Source organism: Dendrobium catenatum, unplaced genomic scaffold, assembly GCF_001605985.2.
Source record: "Dendrobium catenatum unplaced genomic scaffold, ASM160598v2 fragScaff_scaffold_439, whole genome shotgun sequence".
Lineage (NCBI taxonomy): Eukaryota > Viridiplantae > Streptophyta > Magnoliopsida > Asparagales > Orchidaceae > Dendrobium > Dendrobium catenatum.
The window spans coordinates 145,115-170,949 of record NW_021318901.1 but is presented as its reverse complement, the minus strand read 5'-3'; the positions used below and the strand labels follow the sequence as shown (position 1 = coordinate 170,949).

General features: G+C 34.4%; 1 protein-coding gene across 3 annotated transcripts; it reads left to right on the top strand.

The window, feature by feature from the left end:
- On the top strand, positions 1-25,835 carry LOC110108096 (polyubiquitin 11). Of its 3 annotated transcripts, XM_020838609.2 has the most exons (6): positions 1-137; positions 507-1,869; positions 6,497-6,501; positions 19,831-20,512; positions 21,209-21,210; positions 24,995-25,835. In XM_020838609.2, the coding sequence occupies exons 2-6, from the start codon at positions 507-509 to the stop codon at positions 25,685-25,687; spliced, it is 2,745 nt and encodes a 914-aa protein (XP_020694268.1). In that variant the 5' UTR covers positions 1-137; the 3' UTR covers positions 25,688-25,835. The 3 variants fall into 3 exon arrangements, with proteins under 3 accessions (XP_020694268.1, XP_020694267.1, XP_020694266.1); XM_020838608.2 differs by lacking the exons at positions 1-137; positions 507-1,869; positions 6,497-6,501; positions 21,209-21,210; positions 24,995-25,835 and adding an exon at positions 19,384-19,503 and having other exon boundaries at positions 19,831-20,782; XM_020838607.2 differs by lacking the exons at positions 1-137; positions 507-1,869; positions 6,497-6,501; positions 19,831-20,512; positions 21,209-21,210 and adding an exon at positions 24,605-24,667.

Sequence of the window (25,835 nt, the reverse complement as noted above, 5' to 3'; positions counted from 1 at the left end):
GTAACCACACGGAGGGGTTATCGTAAACTTCTAAATCCAGCCATCGAATGCTATAAAAGGCGCCCCATCCCAATGTTTAATTTCAATCAAGTATACGTCGTTTAAGAAACGTAGACGGCTCCTAATCTTTCGTAAAGGTATGCTTTGTTTTTTTTCTCTCTTTGGGTTAGGGTTAGGGTTAGGGTTAGGGTTTGGGTCCTTCGGGACGCGTAGAACTGTTTCTCTGATTTCTACGGGTTTATAATAATCTTGATCATCATTGATTGAGAGTGTGTATGTGGTTCCTTACGTCGTTGATTGCTTGGTCAGGAATTTTAGCTTTCCGGTTATGGGTTCTTTCTTAGTTTCCCCTTGTTTTAATATCAGTTTTTGCCTTAGACTTTGTCATCTAAGGACGATCTGTCTTTTTGAATCTTACCAAGGAGATGATCGATTAACCAATTTTTTTAAGAGGGTTTTAAATTTTATTTATCTAATATTGTTGAGGCTCTGTTTCCTTGTAGCAGATGCAGATCTTTGTCAAAACCCTCACCGGCAAGACCATCACACTTGAAGTGGAGAGCTCCGACACCATCGATAATGTGAAAGCTAAGATCCAGGATAAGGAGGGCATCCCCCCGGATCAGCAGAGGCTGATCTTTGCTGGAAAGCAGTTGGAGGACGGCCGCACCCTTGCCGACTACAACATCCAGAAGGAATCTACCCTTCACCTTGTGCTTCGTCTTAGGGGAGGGATGCAGATTTTCGTCAAGACCCTCACAGGCAAGACCATCACCCTTGAGGTGGAGAGCTCCGACACAATCGATAACGTGAAGGCTAAGATCCAGGATAAGGAGGGCATTCCCCCGGACCAGCAGAGGTTGATCTTCGCTGGCAAGCAGCTTGAGGATGGCCGCACCCTTGCTGACTACAACATCCAAAAGGAGTCTACCCTTCACCTTGTGCTCCGCCTTAGGGGAGGGATGCAGATTTTTGTCAAGACCCTTACTGGAAAGACCATCACCCTTGAGGTGGAGAGCTCTGATACCATCGACAACGTGAAGGCTAAGATCCAGGATAAGGAGGGAATTCCCCCGGACCAGCAGAGGTTGATCTTCGCTGGCAAGCAGCTCGAGGATGGCCGCACTCTTGCAGACTATAACATCCAAAAGGAGTCCACCCTCCATCTTGTTCTCCGCCTTAGGGGAGGGATGCAGATATTTGTCAAGACCCTCACTGGAAAGACAATCACCCTTGAGGTGGAGAGCTCGGACACCATCGACAATGTAAAGGCTAAGATACAGGACAAGGAGGGCATCCCCCCGGACCAGCAAAGACTCATCTTTGCTGGCAAGCAGCTCGAGGATGGCCGCACCCTTGCTGACTATAACATTCAAAAGGAATCCACCCTCCATCTTGTGCTTCGTCTTAGGGGTGGTATGCAGATCTTTGTCAAGACCCTCACTGGAAAAACCATCACCCTTGAGGTGGAGAGCTCTGATACCATTGACAATGTGAAGGCCAAAATCCAGGACAAGGAGGGCATCCCTCCCGACCAGCAAAGGTTGATATTTGCCGGCAAGCAGCTGGAGGACGGCCGTACCCTGGCAGACTACAACATTCAAAAGGAATCGACCCTTCACCTAGTACTTAGACTTCGTGGTGGTATGCAAATATTTGTGAAGACGCTTACTGGAAAGACCATCACCTTAGAAGTAGAGAGCTCGGACACCATCGATAATGTCAAGGCAAAGATCCAGGACAAGGAGGGGATCCCGCCAGATCAGCAGAGGCTAATCTTCGCTGGAAAACAGCTTGAGGATGGTCGCACCCTTGCAGATTACAATATTCAGAAGGAATCCACCCTCCATCTTGTACTCCGTCTCCGTGGTGGGCAGTAACTTGCAACCCTTGGCATCTATAATCAATGTCATATTGCTACTGCTTAAATATCCCGCTTTAGGTCGTTGTTCTAAAGAATTGTGTTGCCTTTACGCTCTTTTATGTTTATCTTCTGTGTTTCTAATGTTTTCTGTGTTCATGACATTGAAGGTTGGCATCTTATAAATAAATTCACCGTGTTTTAGTTCATTTTTCTGCTTATATTGGTTTGTTTCATTTGTGATGTGCTAAGTGCGGTGGTATAAAGCTTATGCCATAGTTTGAATTTAAATCGGTAATCATACTACCTGGACTTTTGGTTCAGATTATGATATTTTGAAGTAAATTAATTGGTTTGAAAGCTTACTTTCTTTGTTTGCTTGTCTCTATTTCATTGAGAAGAATAATTTCTAATAATTTTGTAAGATTTGCTTTTGAATTCCAGAAATGATAGATGAATAGTTCAACTAACTGTGCAATGTGCGGTCTCTTGCTGATGGAGAGCCGTGAGTTTGGAGTAATTTTGTGCTAATTTGCTAGTTGTAATCTTTGTGCTTTGATTCCACCCAAGAGGACTACGTAGGTTGTGGATCCTGCATCGGAGAATAATCTACAAGAGTTAGGAATATTGATCTGTTTGGTTTTTGAAGATAGTGAAATAAATAAAAAAGAGAATGAATTATTATGTTAAAAGAATGATTGATATCAATTGAAGGGAATAGAAGATGGTTTTGAAATTTTGGAACATGAAATGATTTGTAGATGATTTGAGGATAATAATTGTAGCGCCTCTGATGTTCATTCATTCATCAGTCAACTGGTATAAATGGAAGATGGGTATTTGTTAAGCTTGGGATAAGCCTAATGATGATCATGCTTATTATATTTCATTATTATCATACAGGTCCATGTACCACTCAGTGCATCCAAAGATTTGAAGGATTTGTGAATATTGTTCTTGGGTTCATTTTCTCTAATTGCAGTAAGAGGGTTGAGGATTAAAATAGATTTATGCAAATCTGGGATGATTTTTCTTTCTATTCTTTAAATGACGAGCAATAAAATTGTCATGCGGTGGTAACATTTTATATAATATTTGAATAGCAACAAAACTAATTAGTTGATCTGACTTTTATGTCTTTACTAATGATTTAAAATGTTTCTTAGTGATCAATATTTGTTGAATGACATAACATCTCTAGTAATTTTCAACTTCTTTCGTAGACTGAATGTGGTTATAGGTTCTTTTTTTTAGTTGTTGACCTTTTGGAAATACTTTAACGAACCGGCCTTAATTTTCAGGGGTGGGAGCAAACTTATAAGTAAATGTGTAGAAATTTGTTTTTTCATAAATATCTTTACAATCAAAATTTGTTCCAAGGGTGCTGCCCCACGACTCCTATTTGCTCATATCTTTGATCATTGTATGGGGAGGGTTTGACGTTTTTTGGATTCTCTTTATTATTCCTCTTTGTATTTGGTTCATTGTTCCCTAGCAATAATATCTCTACATAATGTGTTTAATTATGTTAGGAAAATTGCCTAAAGATCATAGTATTTTAAAACTTTTGCCTAAAGATTCTTATTATAAAGATTAAAAAATAGATGAAGAACAACAAATTACCTAAAGAATGATATAGTAATTTCTTTTTTAAAATTTTTGAGGGCTTATAGAGTTATAATGGATCCGCCTCAGGCTCTTTTATATTTTTCTTGTATGTTAGTGTTCGACAATATTGTTATAACCAAAATCTTTAGATATGTGTATGATATAGTGTTGCTGCTTATTGTTTTAAGCACTTGTACCAGAGAAAAATTGAAAATTTTCTCATTTAGTTGAAGTTGATAGTAGGTAATATGATTGGTTAAGTTTAGTGGTGGAGAAATAGCTATTATGATGAATAAAGCATGTTCAAAATATGTTTAAGATGGAATATTAGTTACTAGAAAACTAGAAATGAGAAATCTTATAAGAGTGTGGTAAGTAGAATTTTTAATCTCTGGATGATTTTCATAATATGTGGTACGAAGGAGAAAATAAGATTTATAGAATTGTTATAGTAAGTGATAAGATATCTAGAGATTTTTATTAGATTAAAAGTTGACATAAATATGTAAGTGTTAGTTTAAGAATTTTTTTTACATGGCCTTGGGGAAGAAATATTTGGAAGAGCAAATTGAATCATATTGTGAAAGCAGATAAAGATTATTCCAAAAATGGGAATAAGAGTTAGTTTTGAAAAATATGCCCAAAGATAAGAGGCTTCTGGTTTAGATATGGTATATATTAAGATGTGTTATGTTATGAGAAATAATGCGACAATTTGGTTAAAGATCTGTTTAAGTATTCAAAATGAGTTTTCTTAGTGTACGACTTTTGTACATGATATAGTTCTAATTTGGGAGACATTATTTTAAAAAAAAGGCGAAAAATTAGCCAAATTGCGGAAATGTTTAAGAATATATGACTTAGAATCTATGTAATTCTAGCGAATTGAATATTAACAATTATTATTGAATATTTTTAGAAGTTGATGAGATACTAAGTGTCTTAGATTTATTTTGCTTAAAAAAATTATGAAATTGGATATTATTTTTAAAGTTAAAATTTGGTTATGGGAATGTAGATAGCTTATTTAAAGATTAGTTGAATTTATTCATTGATCTGATTTTTATGTTCTTCCAAAAGATTTAAAATTTCTTTGCTGAAAATAGTGGTCGATTACATAACATTCTGCTTCATAGTATTTTTTTAACTATTAGTTTTGTGGAATATAGATGGTTTACTAATATCGTTTTTAGCTGTTGGTCTAATGAATTATCTTTAGCCCATTTGACAAAAGTTTTCTCTGTGACGTCAATGTTCTTTCTGTTCATTTATGTTTTTCTCCTTCTATAAGCCAATGTATCACTGGGTGCATTTTTTAAGCCGTGCAGTATTTGCAAATAATTTCAAGCATGCAATTAATAGGATTCAAATTACACTTTGTATTAGTTTTCAGGTGCAAACTTTTTAGTTTTGACGTTAGATTTACAACGTACTATCAGTAAAATGGAAACACTCAAAAGATTATTATTATTTAGGATAAGATAGCGAAATTTAGTAGGTGTGGAATTTGCCATTCTTTCAAGATAAGTTGCTGATGGAGATAAAGTGGAATTTTTTAGTTGAGCCAGAGGTTATATCACTTATATGAGCTAAGATTGTTGGTTAAACTTGGTGGTGGAGTGAGGATATATCAAGGGTTATTAAGATAAACAATACCTTTAAAATGTGATGAAAGTTGAATGGATTTGAGGCTCATAGTAATTATTAGAATTCTAAAAAATTGAGTTTGGTAAGTAAAGCAAAATTCATAGCTTCAGTTGATTTGTATGATAAATTTGGTACAAATGATGAATGATGGAGAAAAAGAAGTTTTATAAAATTGCTGAGGCAAATGATAAGAAATCTTAAGATTTTGATTTTTTTATTTAGTTTCATTAGAAGGACAAAATGAGATTGGTTTAAAATGAAGGATAGATATGGACATGCTAGTTTGAGAAATTTCTAAAATGCAACATTTCAGGATGAAATAACCTTGGAATTGTTAGTTCCAAGTCTTGGATGAGAAAAGTGGAGGGTTACGCTAGGTAGTCGACTGTCAGCGTAAAACTTGTCGAATAATCTTGACATCCCCCATATAGTGGGAGAAATGCTTGATGTTGTTGTTGTAGCATGATGAAAAATATAATGATGTATATGAAACATTATTCTAAAAATGTGAATTGAGGTTAGCTTTGAAAGACAAGCTTTGAGGTAAGGCTTTTGGTCTAAAATGTGGTATCTATTGAGATTTGATAAGTTATGAGGGATATTATAGTGTGATTTGGTTGATAAAATTTTTAATATAATTTAAAAAATTACAAATTAACAAAATGTCCAATGATTGGAGAAGAAATATTTTATTACCAATATTTAATAGTAAAGTTGATATTGAAGATTGTGCTAACTATGAAGAAATCAAATTTATGAGCGCTATTATGAAAGCTAGGGAAATATTAATGATATATAGGCTTAAAAATATTATAACAAATTAATAAGGATATATATTATGGAGCATTGATTTGTATGCTTATGTTTATAATTAGTTAAGTTTTTTTCAAAGATTAATACTGAGTTTATCTTTTCATATTGATTATGAAAATGTTGACAAATGATATTCTGAATGTGCTATGCTGTTGTGCAATTTTTGTAGTTGATATAATTCTAATTGATGAGATATCACTAAAATAAATAACAAATTAGAGCAATTAATGAATTATTTAGAATTTAGAGGACTTTGAATTGGTATAATAAAGATTGATAATATATTGTATAATTTTAGTAAACATGATATTCTCAATTATTATTCCGTATTGTTGGAAGACATCTAGGTATGATTGATTTAACTATCTTGGATCTATTATTATAGAAAAATAAAGTTATAGATGAGGATATAATTTCTTGTTTTATGGTTTGGATGTTTAAAATGTTGACACATATATGAGGTTTGGGTGATACAAGGGAGTCTAAAAAATAAATTTATAAAATCATGATTATATCAACATTGATCTAAGATTTCAAATGCTGGGCACAAATAATATTGATATCAAGGTGGAGTGATTGAAATGAGAATGTGATGTGAATGTGCCGAAAATAAAAAGATAAAGTAAGGAATGATTATATTGAAAGGTTGGTTGGAGAGACATACATCGAAGGCAAGGTAATAATAAATAGATTTGGACTGAGTTGTATATAATGAAGGGTGGATAAAATGCACCCATTAGATGAGTGGATAAAATTAGCATCACTGGTTTAAAGAAATATTTAAAAACACGAATAAAAGTTGTTCAAAATAATTTCCAAAGAATAAGTTTAGCTCCTAAGAGGTTTGGATGGCTTGAAGCCTTGGATATATATTTAGAGGAATGAATAAAAATGAGGATTTCTAAATCTTTGTATAAAAGCTGATGATGATCATGATTCTTATTTTTCTACCTTCATCATATATGTTCATGGATCACTTAGCACATCCAAATCTTTGTAGGATTTGTGGATATATTCAAGTATACCGCCGGTTTGACTTGGGAGTATAGTATAGTTAGTATTAGTTGTCAATTACAGACCATTTAGTTAAATGTTGTATATCATTTTAAGGTTTTGATTCTGTATTCATATAATTTGGTACTTAGATATCAAGTGAATATTAATGGCAGGATTACGAGGGCCAACCTTTCCCTTCTTAATGGGTTGTGCTCACCTTATTTATTTATTATTTTCTTGTTCATGGGATTTTTTTTTTTTGCTAAGTTCTTAGCAGCAGGAGGAAGGATAAGGAAAAATTGCTTTAACCAACATGAAATTATTATTTTTGAACTATTAGTTGAATGATGAGAAAGAAAATTGTCATGTCACGTTAAACATTTCATATAATATTGTGAATATTTGCTAAATGTATTCAATGATCTGATTTTTATGACTTCACAAAATATTTTTTTTGCTGAAAACATAATGCTGAATTACATAACATCTGCTACATAGGAATTTTAACTCTTCAATATGGTTTTAATTTCATCTTTAGATTGTCTGGTGAACTGTCTGTTATCCATTTGTCAAAAGTTTTCCCGATGAAGTTCATGTGGTCTGTCTGCTTGGTTACGTTTCTCTTTAATATAAATATATTAATCATGGAAGGCTGGAATCATATAAATATATATTTTATGTTCCTGCTTTTTGCTTATAAATGCTCATATATCACTTACTACATTTTTAAGATATGTAGGATTTATGAATATTGTCAAGTTTACAACAATTTGGATTCTGAATATAGTTTGTAGTAGTTTTCAAGTGCAGACTATTTGATTCAAAGTTATATTTCTCATTAGTTTTACTGCCTATCAATCTAATATAAACTGAAAACAAATTATTGTCATTGGATAAGATAGTGGTGCTTAAAATATATGAAATTTCTATTCTTTCCAGATGATTTGCTAACAGAGCTGAATTGGAACTTCTTAGTTCATGTAAAGTTGATATGGATATACAAAGGGTGGAGTGAAATATACAAAGGGTTGGTAAGAAAAGGAATTTATTTTTAATATTTGACAAAAAGTTGAATAGTATTGGTCTTACAATAATTATCAGAAAAATAAAAATCTTACAAAGAGTGCTTTGAGTAAAGTAAAATATATAATTTTGGAGGATTTATATAATATACTTGGTTCAAAGGCAGGGGTAAGAAGATTAATAGAATTGCTATGGCAAGTGATAAGAAATATGGAAATTTTGATCAAATTCAAAAGTAAAGAAAGGATCTTGGTTAAAATTTTAGAATAAATATGGAAAAGCTAGTTTGAGAAATTTCTTTTGAGTTTTTTGGAAGAGCATAATACACAAAATAATGAAGCACATTAAAGATTATTCTAAAAAAAGTGAAAGCAAGTTGGTTTTGGAAAGCTTGCATAAATATGTCTTTTGGTTTGGATAAGCTATTTATTGAGATATGATAAGTTATGAGGGATATTGTGTGGTGATTTGGTAATCAATCATTTCAATATAATTTTAAGGACCGACAAAATGCTAAATAATTAGAGAAGAAGTATTTTGGTGGCCATATTTTAGAGTTACGGTGATGTTCAAGATTGTGTTAATCATAAAGAAATGAAGCTTACGAGCCATGCCATGAAGTTCTGAGAATGAATAATGTAATATAGGCTTATTACTTAAGCAAATTTATTAAAGGTATATATGATGGAGCACTAACTTGTGTTAGTAGTTTTGGAGTTACAGAAGAGTTTCCAATTAATAAGCTTATCGAGGATCAATATTGAGTTCATATGTTTTTCCGTATGGATTAAGGAGATGCTCACAAAGAATATTTAAAATGAGCCATATTGCATGATTTTTGTTGTTGATATAATTCTAATTGGGGAGATATTAATGAAATATGTAAAAAATTAGAGCAATCAAGGAAATGTGAAAAATATAGTGGACTTTGAATTGATATGATAAAAGTTGATAATATGTTATGTAATAATTTTAGTTAGTATGATATTAAGAAATATTATTCAATTGTATTAAAAGATAAATGTGATACATTGGGGCGATTTATTTAACTATTTTGGATCTATCATACAAAAAAATAAAGATATAGATGAGGATATAGTTTCTGGAGTTAAGGTTTGGATAGTTAAAATGTGGACGCATGCATAGGGAGTTTTGGGTGATAGTAGGGAGACTTGAAAATAAATTTATGAAACTGTGATTAGTTTGTAGATATTGTATAATTTTGAATGTTGGATAGTGAAAAATTATTGATATCCAAGTTGAACGTAGGGAGGCTTGAAAATAAATTAAAAAACTGTGATTATTTTGTTGATATTGTATAATTTTGAATGTTGGATAGTGAAAAACTATTGATATCCAAGTTGAGCGACAAAATAAGAATGTTAAATGGGTGTGTGTGGAAAAAAAAGAAGAAGAATTAAGGAATGATTAGAGAAATGGTTTGAGTGGTGGTATATATTATGAAGGCTAAATAGACCTGGATTTTCATGACATTTATAATCAAGGGTAGATAATGTGCTCATGAGATGAGCAAATAAAATTGTTGTTAGGGGATCAAGAATGAGATGTGTTAGACTTAAGATTAATATTGATAAGAAATTGTTCAAAATGATTTGTGATAAATAAGTTTAGCCACTCAAACATCAGGCAACAAGTATAAGTAAAAGATTTGGATTTATAGAGCTTGGGATAAAGCTGATGAGTCACACAGTGGCGACAATTATGAATAAAGATTTGGATTTATAGAGCTTTGGATAAGGCTGATGTTGGTGATCTTGATCATTATTATTATTATATTTCTACCGGCGCCCGGGTGCAGTGTTAAATAGGCAAGGGTTCCCACATCAAGGACGGATGTGGGCAAAGAAGCTAGTCCATGATACTAAAATTAGGATAGGAACTTGGAATATAGGTTCCCTTACAGGAAAATTAATGGAATTAATAGATATTATGATTCATAGGAAGTTAAATATTTTGTGCATTCAGGAAACTAAATGGGTTGGAGATAAGGCTAAGGAAATTGATAGTTTAGGATTTAAACTTTGGTATTCGGGTAGGAGTCGTACTAGAAATGGTGTAGGTGTTATTATAGATAAGAGTTTAAAGGATAATGTTATAAAAATTAATAGGATTGGAGATAGAATTATAGCTTTAAAGATTGTTGTTGATGATAAGATTGTTAATATTATAAGTGCTTATGCTCCTCAAGTAGGTTTGGATATGAGCTCTAAATTAAATTTTTGGAATGACTTAGAAGAATTAATACAAAATATACCTCTTGAAGAAAGAGTTTTTATTGGAGGAGATTTAAATGGACATATTGGTAGAGAGGTAGATGATTTTAAAAGCATTCATGGTGGCCATAAATTTGAAACGACGAATGAAGGTGGCAAGACCATATTAGATTTTTGTTTAGCTTATGATTTTTCAATTGCTAATACCTTATTTAAGAAAAGGAATGAGCATCTCATCACTTATAAAAATGGATATAATACAACCCAGATTGACTATTTTCTTATTAGAAAATTAAATCGTTTAGATTGCAAAGATTGTAAAGTTATTCCGAGTGAAAATTTATGTACCCAACATCGATTATTAGTTTTGGACTTTAAGATAAAGGGGCATAAAATAAAAAATAAAGTAAAACAATTTTCTAGGATTAAATGGGGGCATTTAAAGAATATTAACAAAAATATTTTTGGAAATAAGATTTTAGATCTTAAGATTTTGTCTGTGCATGAGGATGCTAATATTATGTGGGAAAAAGTGGCTAGTGATATTAAGAATATTGCAAAAGATGTCCTTGGAGTATCAAAGGGAAAAGCTCCCAATAGTAAAAATAGTTGGTGGTGGAATCCTAATGTGCAAGAAAAAATTAAAAATAAGAAGCTTTGTTATAAAAATTGGTTTAATTTTAAAAATTATGATAATTGGAAAATATATAAAGTGGCTCGTAAGGATGCTAAGAAAGCAATATGCGATGCAAAGGCATTAGCTTTTAGTGATTTATATAATAGATTAGATACTAAAGAGGGAGAAAGATATATATATAAGTTAGCCAAACAAAGAGATAGGAGTAGTAAGGATTTAGTTCAAGTGAAGTGTATTAAAGATGAAGATCAAAAAATACTTTTCTTAGAAGATGATATTCAACAAAGATGGATGAGATATTTTGCTAAACTTTTTAATGAAGATTGTGAAAATAAGATTGACTATAGTGACCTTAGCACCCTAAATGAAAATAAAGATTTCTATTTTTATCGGCGTATTAGTAAAACTGAAGTTAGAGAGGCTTTAAAGAAAATGAAGGGTGGAAAAGCTGTTGGACCTGATGATATTCCAATAGAGGTGTGGAAATGCTTAGGAGATGAAGGAATTTCATGGCTTACTAAACTTTTTAATACTATTTTGAAGACTAAAAAGATGCCAGATGAGTGGAGAATGAGTATGTTAATTCCTATTTTTAAGAATAAAGGTGATGCACAAGATTGTGCGAATTATAGAGGTATTAAGTTAATGTGTCATACTTTAAAACTATGGGAGCGAGTTATGGAGCATAGGTTGCGGCGTGATACTAATGTTTCTCAAAATCAATTTGGATTCATGCCGGGTAGGTCGACTATGGAAGCCATACATTTATTAAGAGGTTTGATGGAGAAATATAGAGAAAATAAGGAGGATCTACATATGATATTTATTGATTTAGAAAAAGCATATGATAAAGTTCCAAGAGAAGTGCTATGGAGAGTTCTTGAAAAGAAAGGAGTCAATAATGCTTATATTCAAATCATTAAAGATATGTATGCAGGAGCTATTACATGTGTTCAAACACAAGGTGGATTGACCAAGTATTTCCCTATTTCGGTTGGGTTACATCAAGGATCAGCCTTAAGCCCATATCTTTTTACTTTAGTCATGGATGTTCTCACTAGACATTTGCAAGAGGATGTACCTTGGTGTATGCTTTTTGCTGATGATATTCTTCTTGTTGATAAGACTAGAGAGGGAGTTGAAGGTAAACTTGAATTATGGAGGTCAACCTTAGAGTCTAAAGGTTTTCGCTTGAGTAGATCTAAAACAGAATATATGGAGTGTAATTTTAGTAGTAATAGACCTACTGAAGGGATTGTGACTTTGGGCGATCAAGTCATTAATAAGAGTACACGTTTTAGATATCTTGAATCTATTGTTCAGAGTGATGGTGAAATAGATGGGGATATTATCAACAGAATTCAAGTTGGATGATTGAAGTGGAGGAATGCATCGGGCTTGTTATGTGATAGAAATGTACCCCTCAAACTTAAGGGAAAATTCTATAAGATGATAGTGAGGCCTGCAATGCTTTATGGTGCCGAATGTTGGCCATTAAAAGAGAAGCATAATACTAAGTTAAGTGTGACAGAGATGAGGATGCTCAGGTGGATGAGTGGCTTTACCCTTAGAGATAAGATACGAAATGAACATATACATGAAAAGGTTGGAGTAGCTCCAGTAGAAGATAAAATTAGAGAGAGTCGCCTTAGATGGTTTGGCCACATAAAACGACGGCCTTTCGATGACCCGGTTAGGTCAATTGATTTGAACAAGAACTGTATGTGGATAGTATGTTCTGGCGAGTCAACACACCACCTTGGTTGTGTTCAATATTTTTCTTAGATTTTGTTCTGTCGATTTTGCTATTTGCTTCACAGCAGTAGGATAGGGATCTGTAGCTTAAAACAAAACTAGGTTGATTCTTCTTTCAATGACGAGAAGTATAACTACAATGTATTGTTAACATTTTACTTGATTATGCTTTGGGGCACTGTTTATATCATCTGGAGGGAGGGAGAGGAACGAAAGGAAATTCTCTAATAGCTTCAAGAGTATTGGCACTTTGAAATTAATAATTAAAAAGGCTATTGCTGTTAAGGTGCTCAAGTGGAAAAACGGGGAGAGCTTTTGTCAGCACCTGTAGTTTCTCTCTTGTGCTTTGGTTTCTGCTTGTCTTTGATCTTGGCTTCGGCTCATGTCTTCCGCCATTTTTGTTGTTAGCTGGATTATTTTTGTTGCGAGGTTGCAGGGGGCGATGATGGGTGGATTGCTATCCTCTCCCCTTGGATGGTGAATTTTGCTACTTCTCTATTTGATGGCAATTTTCGCAACGGGGATTTGACCAGTTTCTAGGAGGCAATCTTCTATTGCTGAGCCAAATTTTTCTGCTCCATTGTTGTTTTGGTTTACATGTGTATTTTTGCACCTTCTGGTGTTCTTCTAGCTGCTTTTGTGGCTTTCTCACTGTTTTGGTTCCTCTTCTTTTTTCTTACACACATGTAATTATTTCCCTTTAATGAAATTGGGCTAAGCCCGCAATTTTCCAAAAAAAAAACATGTTTCTGACATCTTTCTGATTTGTATATATTCACAAAAGATCTAAAATGTTATTTTGTTGCAATAGCTTTTAAATTGCATGACAGTATTTAATCCATTTTAATTTTTAACTTGCCGTTTATTGGATATTAGGCACTTATAATTTCGTTTCTAGTTTGTCTTATAAACTGTCTGTTGCCGATTTGGCAGAAATTTTCCCTACGAAGTTCATGTAGTGTTTCTGCTCTTTTATGTGTTTGTTCCATATTCGTACATGGCACTTTTTCATGTCATCAAAAGCTGCAATCTGATAATGATAGATTTTGTACCTTCTTGTTGTGTTTGTATAAGCCCATATGCATCTTTGTAGGTTTTTAAGCTGTGTAGGACTTGTGAAAATATTGAAGTCGACAACTGATTGGACTCAGACAACTGATTGGACTCAGATTGTAGTTGGGGTATCAAGTGCAGACTATTTTGTTAAAAAAAATGTTTGTACCTTCTTAGTTAGTAGTTTTGACTCTTGTTTTACAGTTGGACTGTCAATCTAATATTAACCCATCAAAAGAATTTATTGTTGTAGGATGAGATAGTGAAATTTAGAAGGTATGAATTCTTTTTTTCAAGATAATTTGCTAATAAAAAATTGAATTTTTTAGTTGATCTTAAGTTGATATGAGTTAAGATGGTTGCATTAAAAGGAATTTTTGTATATATTTTTGGAAAATTTAGAAATAGATCATATATTATTAAGATAATTTGGCAGCTTAGGCTTCATTTGGGACGGCTTTATTGCTGCTTTATAAAGCAACTTTTTAGTATAAAAATTTTTAGTTCAATAAATTTTTGTACTAGAAAGCTGTTTTAAGAAGCAGTAAGAAAGTCGTCCCAAATGAAGCCTTAGTTTAGTATTATATAAGTGGTTATGAAGATTGGCAATAAAGAACCGAACTTAGGCTTATTATAATTATTAGAAAATTAAAATTCTTATAAATAATGTTGTGAGTAAAGTAAAATTAGTTTTTTTGATGATTTATAGTATGGCTTAGATAAGAGATAGGAAATTTAGAGATTTGATTAAGTAAGATGTATTAGAAGTAAATATAGTATTTCCTTTGTTAAAGAAATGAAATACGAACTAAATATGAAGATGTGCTAGTTTAGGGAATCTTTTAGTGTGAGCGTTGAGAAATAAATTACTGGGGAAAAGCATTTTGAATATTGAATAATATGAAGTATAGAAAATATTATTTCTAAAAAGTTGTGAGCTTTAAGAAATAATTTAAGTGGGAAGAGCATATTGAACCATATAATAAAGTTCTTTAAAGATTATTCCTAAAAAAAGTAGAATTAACTTTGTAAAAGATGTGTAATGATAAGATTTTGGTCTAGATAATTTATCTTTTGAGATCTGATGAATTATGAGGATATTGTGGTTATTTGGTTAGCAAATCTTTTTAATATAATGTTAGTGGCTTTCAGAATGTGAGTTGATTCTATGAGAATTATTTTAGTATCAACATCCTAAAATAAATTTGATGTTAAAGTTTGTGCTATTTATAGGGGAATCAAATTTATGAACCATATGATAAAGCTATGAGAGATAGTGATGTTTTATTTGTTTAAAAAATTATGTCAACTTAATAAGGGCATATATAAAGGATCAATGATTTATATTAGTAGTTGTTGGGTAACCTAAAAGTTAAATTATAATAAGTTTATATTAATGATCAATTTGTGTCTATATTTTTTGTGGCTATGAAAAAATATTGCTAGTTAAATGGCAAAAATGAGAATGGTAATTGGATGTCTAGAAAAATAGAACACAAAGATAACTAAGGAAACAATTCTATTAGATGAATGTTTGGTTTTGCCTATTGAAGGGAAGGGAATAGGAAATAGACTTGATTTTTTTGTCATGTATAATGAAGGGTTGATAAATGCACCCATTAGATGAGTGAATAAAATTAGTGCTACAGGATATAAAAGGAGAAGGGTTAGACTTAAGATTACATTAATATGAGTTGTTCTAAATTATGTGTTAGCTCTTTTGATGTCTGTAATTAGGAACAAATACAACATGGAGATTCATAAAGCTTTGGATGATGATGATGATTGCTATTTTTCTATTTTTATTATGATATTGATGGGAAGTATTTGTAGATCGCGTGTATTTCCTATCAACTTCTAAAAGCAGGGAGAATTCTTCACAAAAATCCGCACAAAATCACAAAAAACAGTAGATAATTTGTATTACTTGAGGAAAGCGAAACGAAAATAGCAAGATACCCTTGATCCTTTATTCGAGAGGACGATCTATCTCTCCCAAATATCTAGACGCAGCTAGAGCCCAAAGGAAAAATTGAAATGTATTGAGGCTTAAAATAATGGAATACTGACTTGTATTGGTAATTAGTAAAACTGTATATTGATTGAGCTCCAGAATATAATTATTATGCTAAGCCTTTTTTAATATGTGCACCATTAAGAATCTCGAGCGACCATATTTGTAGGATTTAATTGCTGTTGCTTTTCGGGTGAAGAAAGTTGATCAAAGCATCCTCTTTTTTCCTTCCCCTGCATGCGCTGGCCCCAATATTTTAGCAGCATTTGCTGGCCCCGTCTCTTTGTTCGGTCCGCCTTTTTGTATTTAAATTGGGAATGCAACTCAATGGGATTTTAGTTTTTTTTTTTTTTTTTCTAGGTTGATGTTGTGGTAGTCCGCATAGATTTTTAATTAGTTTGGTTGTTTTTTATATGGTCAGTTGTACTTAGGGGTGTCTAAATCGGGGTTGTGGGTCGGGTTCGAGTCGTACCCGGAACTGACCCGACCTTATTTAATATAACACAAAATTGACCCATTTTTGCAAACGGGTCGATTTGATCAACTTGGATCCGATGCGTCGGGTTTCTGAGTTGACCTTACCCAATACAAAATGGGTAGAAGCGCGCGGACAAAGCGGGTCGGACGGCAAACGCGAGAGCGGAAGCGCGCGAACGAAGCTGCACACTAACTGACGCGATGCGAAGCCAACAGGAAGATTGATGTGGCAAGAGCACAGAAGAAGAGGATCAGTAGAAGGAGAAGCACGGCTTCGCCGCACTTGGATTTACGGATGCGACGCAACACGGACAGACGGACGCGACGGATGTCTAGTTTATTCTATTCAACTATCGAAATATGTAACTTTAAAATGAAATTTTGCCATCGAAGGCTAAGGTTTTGTTTGGAGTAATTTTTTTAACGGTTTTTAAAGCAGTTTTTTTATTAAAAAATTTTTATTAGAAAATTATTTTAGAAAGCAGTACCAAACGAAGCCTACTCTTCCTGAAGTGATATGTGATGTATTATGAACTTTTGTGGTCTGAAATTAATGTTATGATTTGTTGTTTGGGGCTCCCTTTGGGGAATTTTTATTCCGTTAGGTTACCTGATGTAGCTCTACGTCAGATAGTCAATAATTTGTTGTCGCGTGCTCTTACTCTTTACCGTGCGGCTTGATGACTCGACTCGAACCGAATCCGAGATTACTATGTTCGTGTATTGCTTAGTATTTGCTCGGTATTGATAGGTATTACTCGGTATTGTTTGGCAATAATGAGAAATACCGTTTTGTGAAGATTAATACGGAGCAATACCTAAAAGAACTCGGTATTGCTCGGTACTGCTCGTTATTGTTTGGTATTGCTCTTCACAGAATGATATTTTTCTTTTTGTCGAGCAAAATCGACCAATACCTAGCAAACTCTAAAAATGATATTTCTGCCTTTGAATATTTGCAGACGAATAAGGTCTAAACCCTTGTACTAAAATGTATCCTAAACCCTTAAAAAAAGGGGGAATAGATTGATCTGGAAATATTTCTGCCTTTGAATCTTTGCAGACGAATAAGGTCTACATATAAAAAATTGGCAAGGTGGGGCCCTTTCTTGCCAAACCTACCTAATTTAATTTAAACTCCAAAGACCTAATTGCACGAGAAAGGGTAGGTTAATAGGCTCCTTGTGAAGCATTGATTGTAACATGCAAATTCGATGAAAAAGTAATAGGTCCCTTGTGAAGCATTGATGAACCCTTAATGCTTGTATACTAAAATGTTCATTTGCTAATAATGTTGACATTTATTATCCTCAATAAGAGGATGCTTACTATATTTAGTATTTACAATAATATATATATTCATATTTGTGAATAAAATTTATGCTTTTTTAACAATAAAATTTGATTATAATATTTATGTTAGAGTTGTGGCCTAACGTTAATAAAATGTGTGCAGACACATTGCCACAAATTAGACTTGATGTATTTTTAGAAAAATTATTTGCTTATTATGAATATGGAGGTTATATTTGAATTAAAAAGTTGTAGAATTAAATTTATGATCATTTGGACTTAGATTTCCACAAGTTTATAGTAGCATAGAATGATTTTATGATATGAATTCATTGATACCATTAGTTAATTGATTTCAATCCAAATGAAAAAATATTAAGGGGCTATATGGTTGGCTATAAAATGAATGTAATGTAAATTGAATGCAGTGTAAAGTAAATACATGAGACTGTTTGATTGTCTATAAAGTCAATGCAGTGAAATTATTTTTTTCTATTTGGTTGAGTGTATGTAGAAAAAAGTAAAATCAAAGGTTCGTTTGACTGAGACATTCAATCGAGCACCTAATGTGTCTATTCACAAACATAAAATACACACCTTGAGGCTTCATGTTCCAGCACGAGGTGTTCTAACCATCTTTCGGCTCCAAGTTCATGCATGGAGTGGCATACATTACGTTGCTCAGAAGCGGAAAGGAATACATCAGAGCAAAGTAACATCTCATCCAGGCGGTCTTAGAGGTGATGGGTGAATCAGAAGAATCGTTCGGTGGAGATTGAGAAGTGGAATGCACGACGGTTGTCCCAATGGCGAAGGGCGAAGGTGCAGCTCTTGAGAGAAGATTCTTCACACTGTCCGTACCAACATCTAGCTTTGTCGAATTTGAGTGAAGTCGAATGAAAATGAAATTCCTTTCTCCTCAACACGCAAGCAATAAAGTCGAACAACAACGGAGAAATAAATATGATGAAAATCAAACTCTGGATGCCTTCTAAGAAGTTATGTTGCGTAGGAACGAAGGAGTCGAAGAAGCTACTTCCCATGAATTCCTTGCTCTCAATTTGAGCGGATTTACTTTACGCCAAAAATGAACTAACACGAGAGTTCTAAGTACATCGTGAAATTACTTTACTATACTTTGTTGGACAACCAAACACCAAAAATTAAAAAAAAAAAAAATTATTATGTATTGCATTTACTTTCCCTCCAACCAAGCCCCTTAGCACTTTAAACATATTTGAAGACTTTGAACATTATTTAAAGAATCAAACAAGTTTCAAATCTCTCCTATTATAATCAAATTGAGTGGTTTGACAAGATTAATAAAACAAGCCTAAGATTATTAATGATGTCAAATTTTAAAATGTTTATTAAGTATTTAAGTACCGTAATGATGCCGTAATTGAGTGATATTGAGCTTGTTGTATCTGTCTAGTCAAGCAGTTCAATTTGACTTTAAGCATGTATAATTTAGTGATTATTTGATCATCTCATTAATTATCTGAAACTTTCAATATACTTGAGCTCTTGATTTGAACTCATTTAGACTCAATTTAGATTAATTTTAGTGTCGTTAGGTTCCTCTTATTGTGATGTTTAATTTAATTATAAGTTTTTTAAGATTAGAATTCTAATGACTCCAAATCTAATTTAAAAGTTTCTAAATTAATTCAGCCTCGAAATTCGTGCCTAATATAGACGATTTTTGGTGATGTATAAAATTATTTATTTCGTTTACATTTACGTGTATTTCTAATAATTATTAGAAATTTACTTAATATTTAAAGTAAATACTAATAATTGATTACCATAGCGGTAACTTTCGTCGCGTCATCTTTGACTGGGACTAATGGAGCTCGTCGCCCGAAACGCCACGTTAGATTACCACCGAACGTAAATTATTACCTTTTAAGCGGTCTACGGGCCGAGCTTCATATTTAAGCTACTTCTCCTAGAGGTAACCTTACCTAGAAGTATTGTTAATCGGAGCGAATCTTCGACCGCTATAAAACCACGCCCAATCTCCCCTCTCATCCGTATCCCAGCCTTTCGTTGCTTCCGAGAGTGAAAAGGTTCTGTACTACTCTACAAGGTATTCTTCTAGTTCTGTTTTCTCCATTATTGTTCAGACGTCGGTGTTGATCTAGTTTTTTTTTCCTTTACTTTGCATCTCATCAATCGATTGAATGGATTCGATTCCGTCAGTAGGACATCCATTGGTTGGTTGTGGGAATTTTTCCCCTCATGTTGTTCCTTTTTTATTGTCTCTGTTCACTTCAAGCTCATGGACCCTCCTCTTGAGAATAATCTGATGGCAATTTGTCTTCTAAAGTCTCGCTATTGAGATCAGTGGATTTTATTATGTGCTTTTAGGGTTCCAGTCTTTTAATGTTATTGAGGTTTTATCCCTTTTTACCAGATGCAGATCTTCGTGAAAACCCTCACTGGGAAGACGATCACCCTTGAGGTTGAGAGTTCCGACACCATTGATAACGTGAAGGCGAAGATCCAGGATAAGGAGGGCATTCCCCCAGACCAGCAGAGACTGATCTTTGCTGGCAAGCAGCTCGAGGATGGGCGTACTCTTGCTGATTATAACATCCAGAAGGAGTCCACACTCCACCTTGTTCTTCGTCTCAGGGGAGGGATGCAGATCTTTGTTAAGACCCTCACCGGCAAGACCATCACCCTTGAGGTAGAGAGCTCTGACACAATTGACAACGTGAAGGCTAAAATACAGGATAAGGAGGGCATTCCCCCAGACCAGCAGAGGCTGATCTTTGCCGGCAAGCAGCTTGAGGATGGCCGCACCCTCGCTGACTACAACATTCAGAAAGAGTCAACCCTTCACCTGGTACTCCGTCTTCGTGGTGGTATGCAGATTTTTGTGAAGACTCTTACGGGAAAGACCATCACTTTGGAAGTGGAGAGCTCCGATACAATTGATAACGTGAAGGCAAAGATCCAGGACAAAGAGGGCATTCCTCCAGATCAGCAGAGGCTTATCTTTGCTGGAAAACAGCTTGAGGATGGCCGCACTCTTGCAGACTACAATATTCAAAAGGAATCTACCCTCCACCTTGTCCTCCGTCTCCGTGGTGGTGGGCATTGACTGTTGATCGATCGCTTGGGTTGTTTGCACTGTGATTTCGTTATTGCATGAAGTATTCCATGAACTATGTCAGTTACTTGTTTGTCCTCTTGAACTCTTATGGTGTTGCAGCATTGTTGTGCTTTTCTTTAGTTGTCTACTGCAATCTTCAAGTTGATTTGTTTCAGTTATGATATGTTATTTGGTATTGAGATATATGCATCTGGTGTTAATAGTTTGAATTCCTTGTGGGAATGAAACTCATTTAAACTTGGGTTTATAATGGATCTTTACTTGACTGGTTTAACAAAAAATCTGAGGATTGTTATTTCTAAACAATTTGCCTTGTTGTGACATGATAAGCTAAACGTTTTTGCTATTTAGTTATCTATTTCTTTGAGAAGAAATCTGCATAAAGAGTCTGTATGAATATTCTTCTCTTCCAGGTTTGTATGTTTACATTCAAATTTCAAACTCTTACACACATTGTGTCCAATTTGTGTGGCTGATTCTGATTGGAGTCCAGATTCTCTCCGGTGCAGTTCTTGGGCCTTGTAAATCTTTTACCTGTGGCCTAAATGTGAGTCATTTGACTACAATTAATCTAGTGATAGTCATTGAAGATCATAAAGAACTTGAATTTTTTGTTTTTTTTTTTAGTTGGATGTTTTCACCATTAAGATGCTATTGTTATTATTGAATTAAGGTGTTCACATTCTTTATTAATGTATTTAATATCTATTGCCATTTCTATGGGATGATATATTCCTATAGTCTTAATTGCTCTGATGCTAAATGAATATCCTTGTTATTGTTATCCTAATCATTGGTTTATATTTGTGCTATCAGAAGCCTAATCAGCCACTTATTTTTGTTCTAATATTTCAACCTTTTTCAAAGGTTCGTTTGACTGAGACATTCAATCGAGCACCTAATGTGTCTATTCACAAACATAAAATACACACCTTGTGGCTTCATGTTCTAGCACGAGGTGTTCTGACCATCTTCTGGCTCCAAGTACATGCATGGAGTGGCATACATTACGTTGCTCAGAAGCAGAAAGGAATACATCGGAGCAAAGTAACATCTCATCCAGGCGGTCTTAGAGGTGATGGGTGAATCAGAAGAATCGTTCGGTGGAGATTGAGAAGTGGAATGCACGACGGTTGTCCCAATGGCGAAGGGCGAAGGTGCAGCTCTTGAGAGAAGATTCTTCACACTGTCCGCACCAACATCTAGCTTTGTCAAATTTGAGTGAAGTCGAATGAAAATGAAATTCCTTTCTCCTCAACACGCAAGCAATAAAGTCGATCAACAACGGAGAAATAAATATGATGAAAATCAAACTGGATGCCTCCTAAGAAGTTATGTTGCGTAGGAATGAAGGAGTCGAAGAAGCTACTTCCCGTGAATTCCTTCCTCTCAATTTGAGCGGATTTACTTTACGTCAAAAATGAACTAACACGAGAGTTCTAAGTACACCGTGAAATTACTTTACTATACTTCGTTGGAAAACCAAACAACAACAAATTTAAATATAAAGAATTTATTATGCATTGCATTTACTTTCCCTCCAACCAAGCCCCTTAGCACTTTAAACATATTTGAAGGTCTTGAACATTATTTAAAGAATCAAACAATTTTCAAATCTCTCATATTATAATCAAATTGAGTGGTTTGACAAGATTAATAAAACGAGCCTAAGATTATTAATGATGTCAAATTTTAAAATGTTTATTAAGTATTTTAAGTACCTTAATGATGTCGGAATTGAATGATATTGAGCTCGTTGTATCTGTCTAGTCGAGCAGTTCAATTTGACTTTAAGTGTCACGACCCAACCCGACCGGAACGAATCCCTTTGCGTCGGGCCGCGACAAATGTTGAAAATCCAGGATCTAGTTTTGGAATTTGCTTCAGAACTTTCTTCCAAATATTCAAACAAACATAAACACAAAGCTGGCATTAACTTCCAATATATACAAAAATTCATCTATCATTTTTTTCTTTTCATCAAAATAATCATGTACAATACAGTGCATGGCTACAGACAGAAAGAACAGAACAGAAAAGCCATGACTGTACAAAATTAAAAGTACAAAAATACCTAATCACTAATCAGACACTGAACGGCTAATCCAAGACTTCTTTCTCTTTCCCAGAACCTAAAAACCTCTCAGAAAACAAGGATGAGCTAACAACTCAGCAAGACTACACTCACCAATCAAAATCTCCAGAAATTCACATAAAAATAGTTATTCAAATAGTCGTACATAAATTCAAACAATCGTACAAAAATCATATAACAGACATAACAGATACTTGATCAAATAGAAATCAAATAACATATATATGAATTTAAATCAGAGTGCAGAACAGATCTGATAAAACTTATAAAACTTTCAAATCACAGAATGGATCGGATCGTACAAATCAGAATTCAAATACGATAAAATCACATTTTAGATATCACATCACATACATAACACATATCAGAATCAGATATCAGATATCCCTGACCCAGCTAGAATCTCAACGGATTCTGGCCCCTTATGCCTCCCTTCCCTTACACAGACAGAATCTCAACGGATTCTGGCCCCTTATGCCTCCTTTTGTGCTTATAGCACTAGAAAAGAACATATATACATAATTTTCAGAACAAAACTTGTTCTCTTTTCAGATTTTTCGGACAGACATAATCTCAAAGGATTCTGGCCCCTTATAACTCTCTTATGATATCACAGCACGTCAAAACATTCAAATCAAAAAATTGGATTACGCCAGAAAAATCGTCAGCGACATAACGACAGTATACAGAATTTGCACAGAACTCATAAATTCGGAAATTTACCAAATTACCATAGATAATACAAAACATCATTGTAAGACTTTTATTGTACTCAAGCAACATTTTTCAACATCTAGATAATTCATAGTTCGATTAAAATGCCGCAGAATCTAAAATATCCGGTAGAATCTTCCAGAAAATACTCAAAACGTGCATAAACATCATCTCATAAACATACCAAAAGTTATGCTGTAAAACTTTTATCAGTACAAAATAATACCAAAATTTCACTAACGGAATCAAAATTCAAAACAGAAAAGTCGTCAAAATCCTTATTTATGAAAATTGAGAAAGGCGGAATGTGCCTTATCTCGAGTCGGTCAACTTCTCTACTGCAGCTACTGACGGAAAATGATAGAAGTAGCCCAAAAATCAATTTTTCTTCTTTTTCCTTCAGTTTTCTCTCTCCTATCCTTTTCTCTCTCTTCAAAAGATCTCATTTCCATATATATCCAACTAGATCGTCCCGAGACGATTTGCCCACTGGACGAATTTCGTTCATACGAAATAGTTATCGTTCATGGACGAGTTGCTATCTGGACAAATTTCGTACGGACGAACCTCATTTCATTCTGGGATGAACTTCTCTATCCCCAAAACCTGTACAAACCTATACCAATCGTCCCAGGACGATCCAACTTCATCCTGGACGATCCTGAATGGAAAACAGCTTTCACATTAAGCATGTCTAATTTAGTGATTATTTGATCATCTCATTAATTCTTTGAAATTTTCAATAATACTTGAGCTCTTGATTTGAACTCATTTAGACTCAGTTTAGATTAATTTTAGTGTCGTTAGGTTCCTCTTATTGTGATGTTTAATTTAACTATAAGTTTTTTAAGATTAGAATTCTAATGACTCCAAATCTAATTTAAAAGTTTCTAAATTAATTCAGCCTCGAAATTCGTGCCTAATATAGACGATTTTTGGTGATGTATAAAATTATTTATTTCGTTTACATTTACGTGTATTTCTAATAATTATTAGAAATTTACTTAATATTTAAAGTAAATACTAATAATTAATTACCATAGCGGTAACTTTCGTCGTCGTCATCTTTGACTGGGACTAATGGAGCTCGTCGCCCGAAACGCCACGTTAGAATACCACCGAACGTAAATTATTACCTTTTAAGCGGTCTACGGGCCGAGCTTCATGTTTAAGCTACTTCTCCTAGAGGTAACCTTACCTAGAAGTATTGTTAATCGGAGCGAATCTTCGACCGCTATAAAACCACGCCCAATCTCCCCTCTCATCCGCGTCCCAGCCTTTCGTTGCTTCCGAGAGTGAAAAGGTTCTCTACTACTCTACAAGGTATTCTTCTCGTTCTGTTTTCTCCATTATTGTTCAGACGTCGGTGTTGATCTAGTTTTTTTTTCCTTTACTTTGCATCTCATCAATCGATTGAATGGATTCCATTCCGTCTGTAGGACATCCATTGGTTGGTTGTGGGAATTTTTCCCCTCATGTTGTTCCTTTTTTATTGTCTCTGTTCACTTCAAGCTCATGGACCCTCCTCTTGAGAATAATCTGATGGCAATTTGTCTTCTAAAGTCTCGCTATTGAGATCAGTGGATTTTATTATGTGCTTTTAGGGTTCCAGTCTTTTAATGTTATTGAGGTTTTATCCCTTTTTACCAGATGCAGATCTTCGTGAAAACCCTCACTGGGAAGACGATCACCCTTGAGGTTGAGAGTTCCGACACCATTGATAACGTGAAGGCGAAGATCCAGGATAAGGAGGGCATTCCCCCAGACCAGCAGAGACTGATCTTTGCTGGCAAGCAGCTCGAGGATGGGCGTACTCTTGCTGATTATAACATCCAGAAGGAGTCCACACTCCACCTTGTTCTTCGTCTCAGGGGAGGGATGCAGATCTTTGTTAAGACCCTTACCGGCAAGACCATCACCCTTGAGGTTGAGAGTTCCGACACGATTGATAACGTGAAGGCTAAAATACAGGATAAGGAGGGCATTCCCCCAGACCAGCAGAGGCTGATCTTTGCCGGCAAGCAGCTTGAGGATGGCCGCACCCTCGCGGACTACAACATTCAGAAAGAGTCAACCCTTCACCTGGTGCTCCGTCTTCGTGGTGGTATGCAGATTTTTGTGAAGACTCTTACGGGAAAGACCATCACTTTGGAAGTGGAGAGCTCCGATACAATTGATAACGTGAAGGCAAAGATCCAGGACAAAGAGGGCATTCCTCCAGATCAGCAGAGGCTTATCTTTGCTGGAAAACAGCTTGAGGATGGCCGCACTCTTGCAGACTACAATATTCAAAAGGAATCTACCCTCCACCTTGTCCTCCGTCTCCGTGGTGGTGGGCATTGACTGTTGATCGATCGCTTGGCTTGGTTGCACTGTGATTTCGTTAGTGCATGGAGTAATCTATGAACTATGTCAGTTACTTGTTTGGCATCTTAAAAGTTTGTCCTCTTGAACTCTCTATGGTGTTGCTACATGGTTGTGTTTTTCTTTA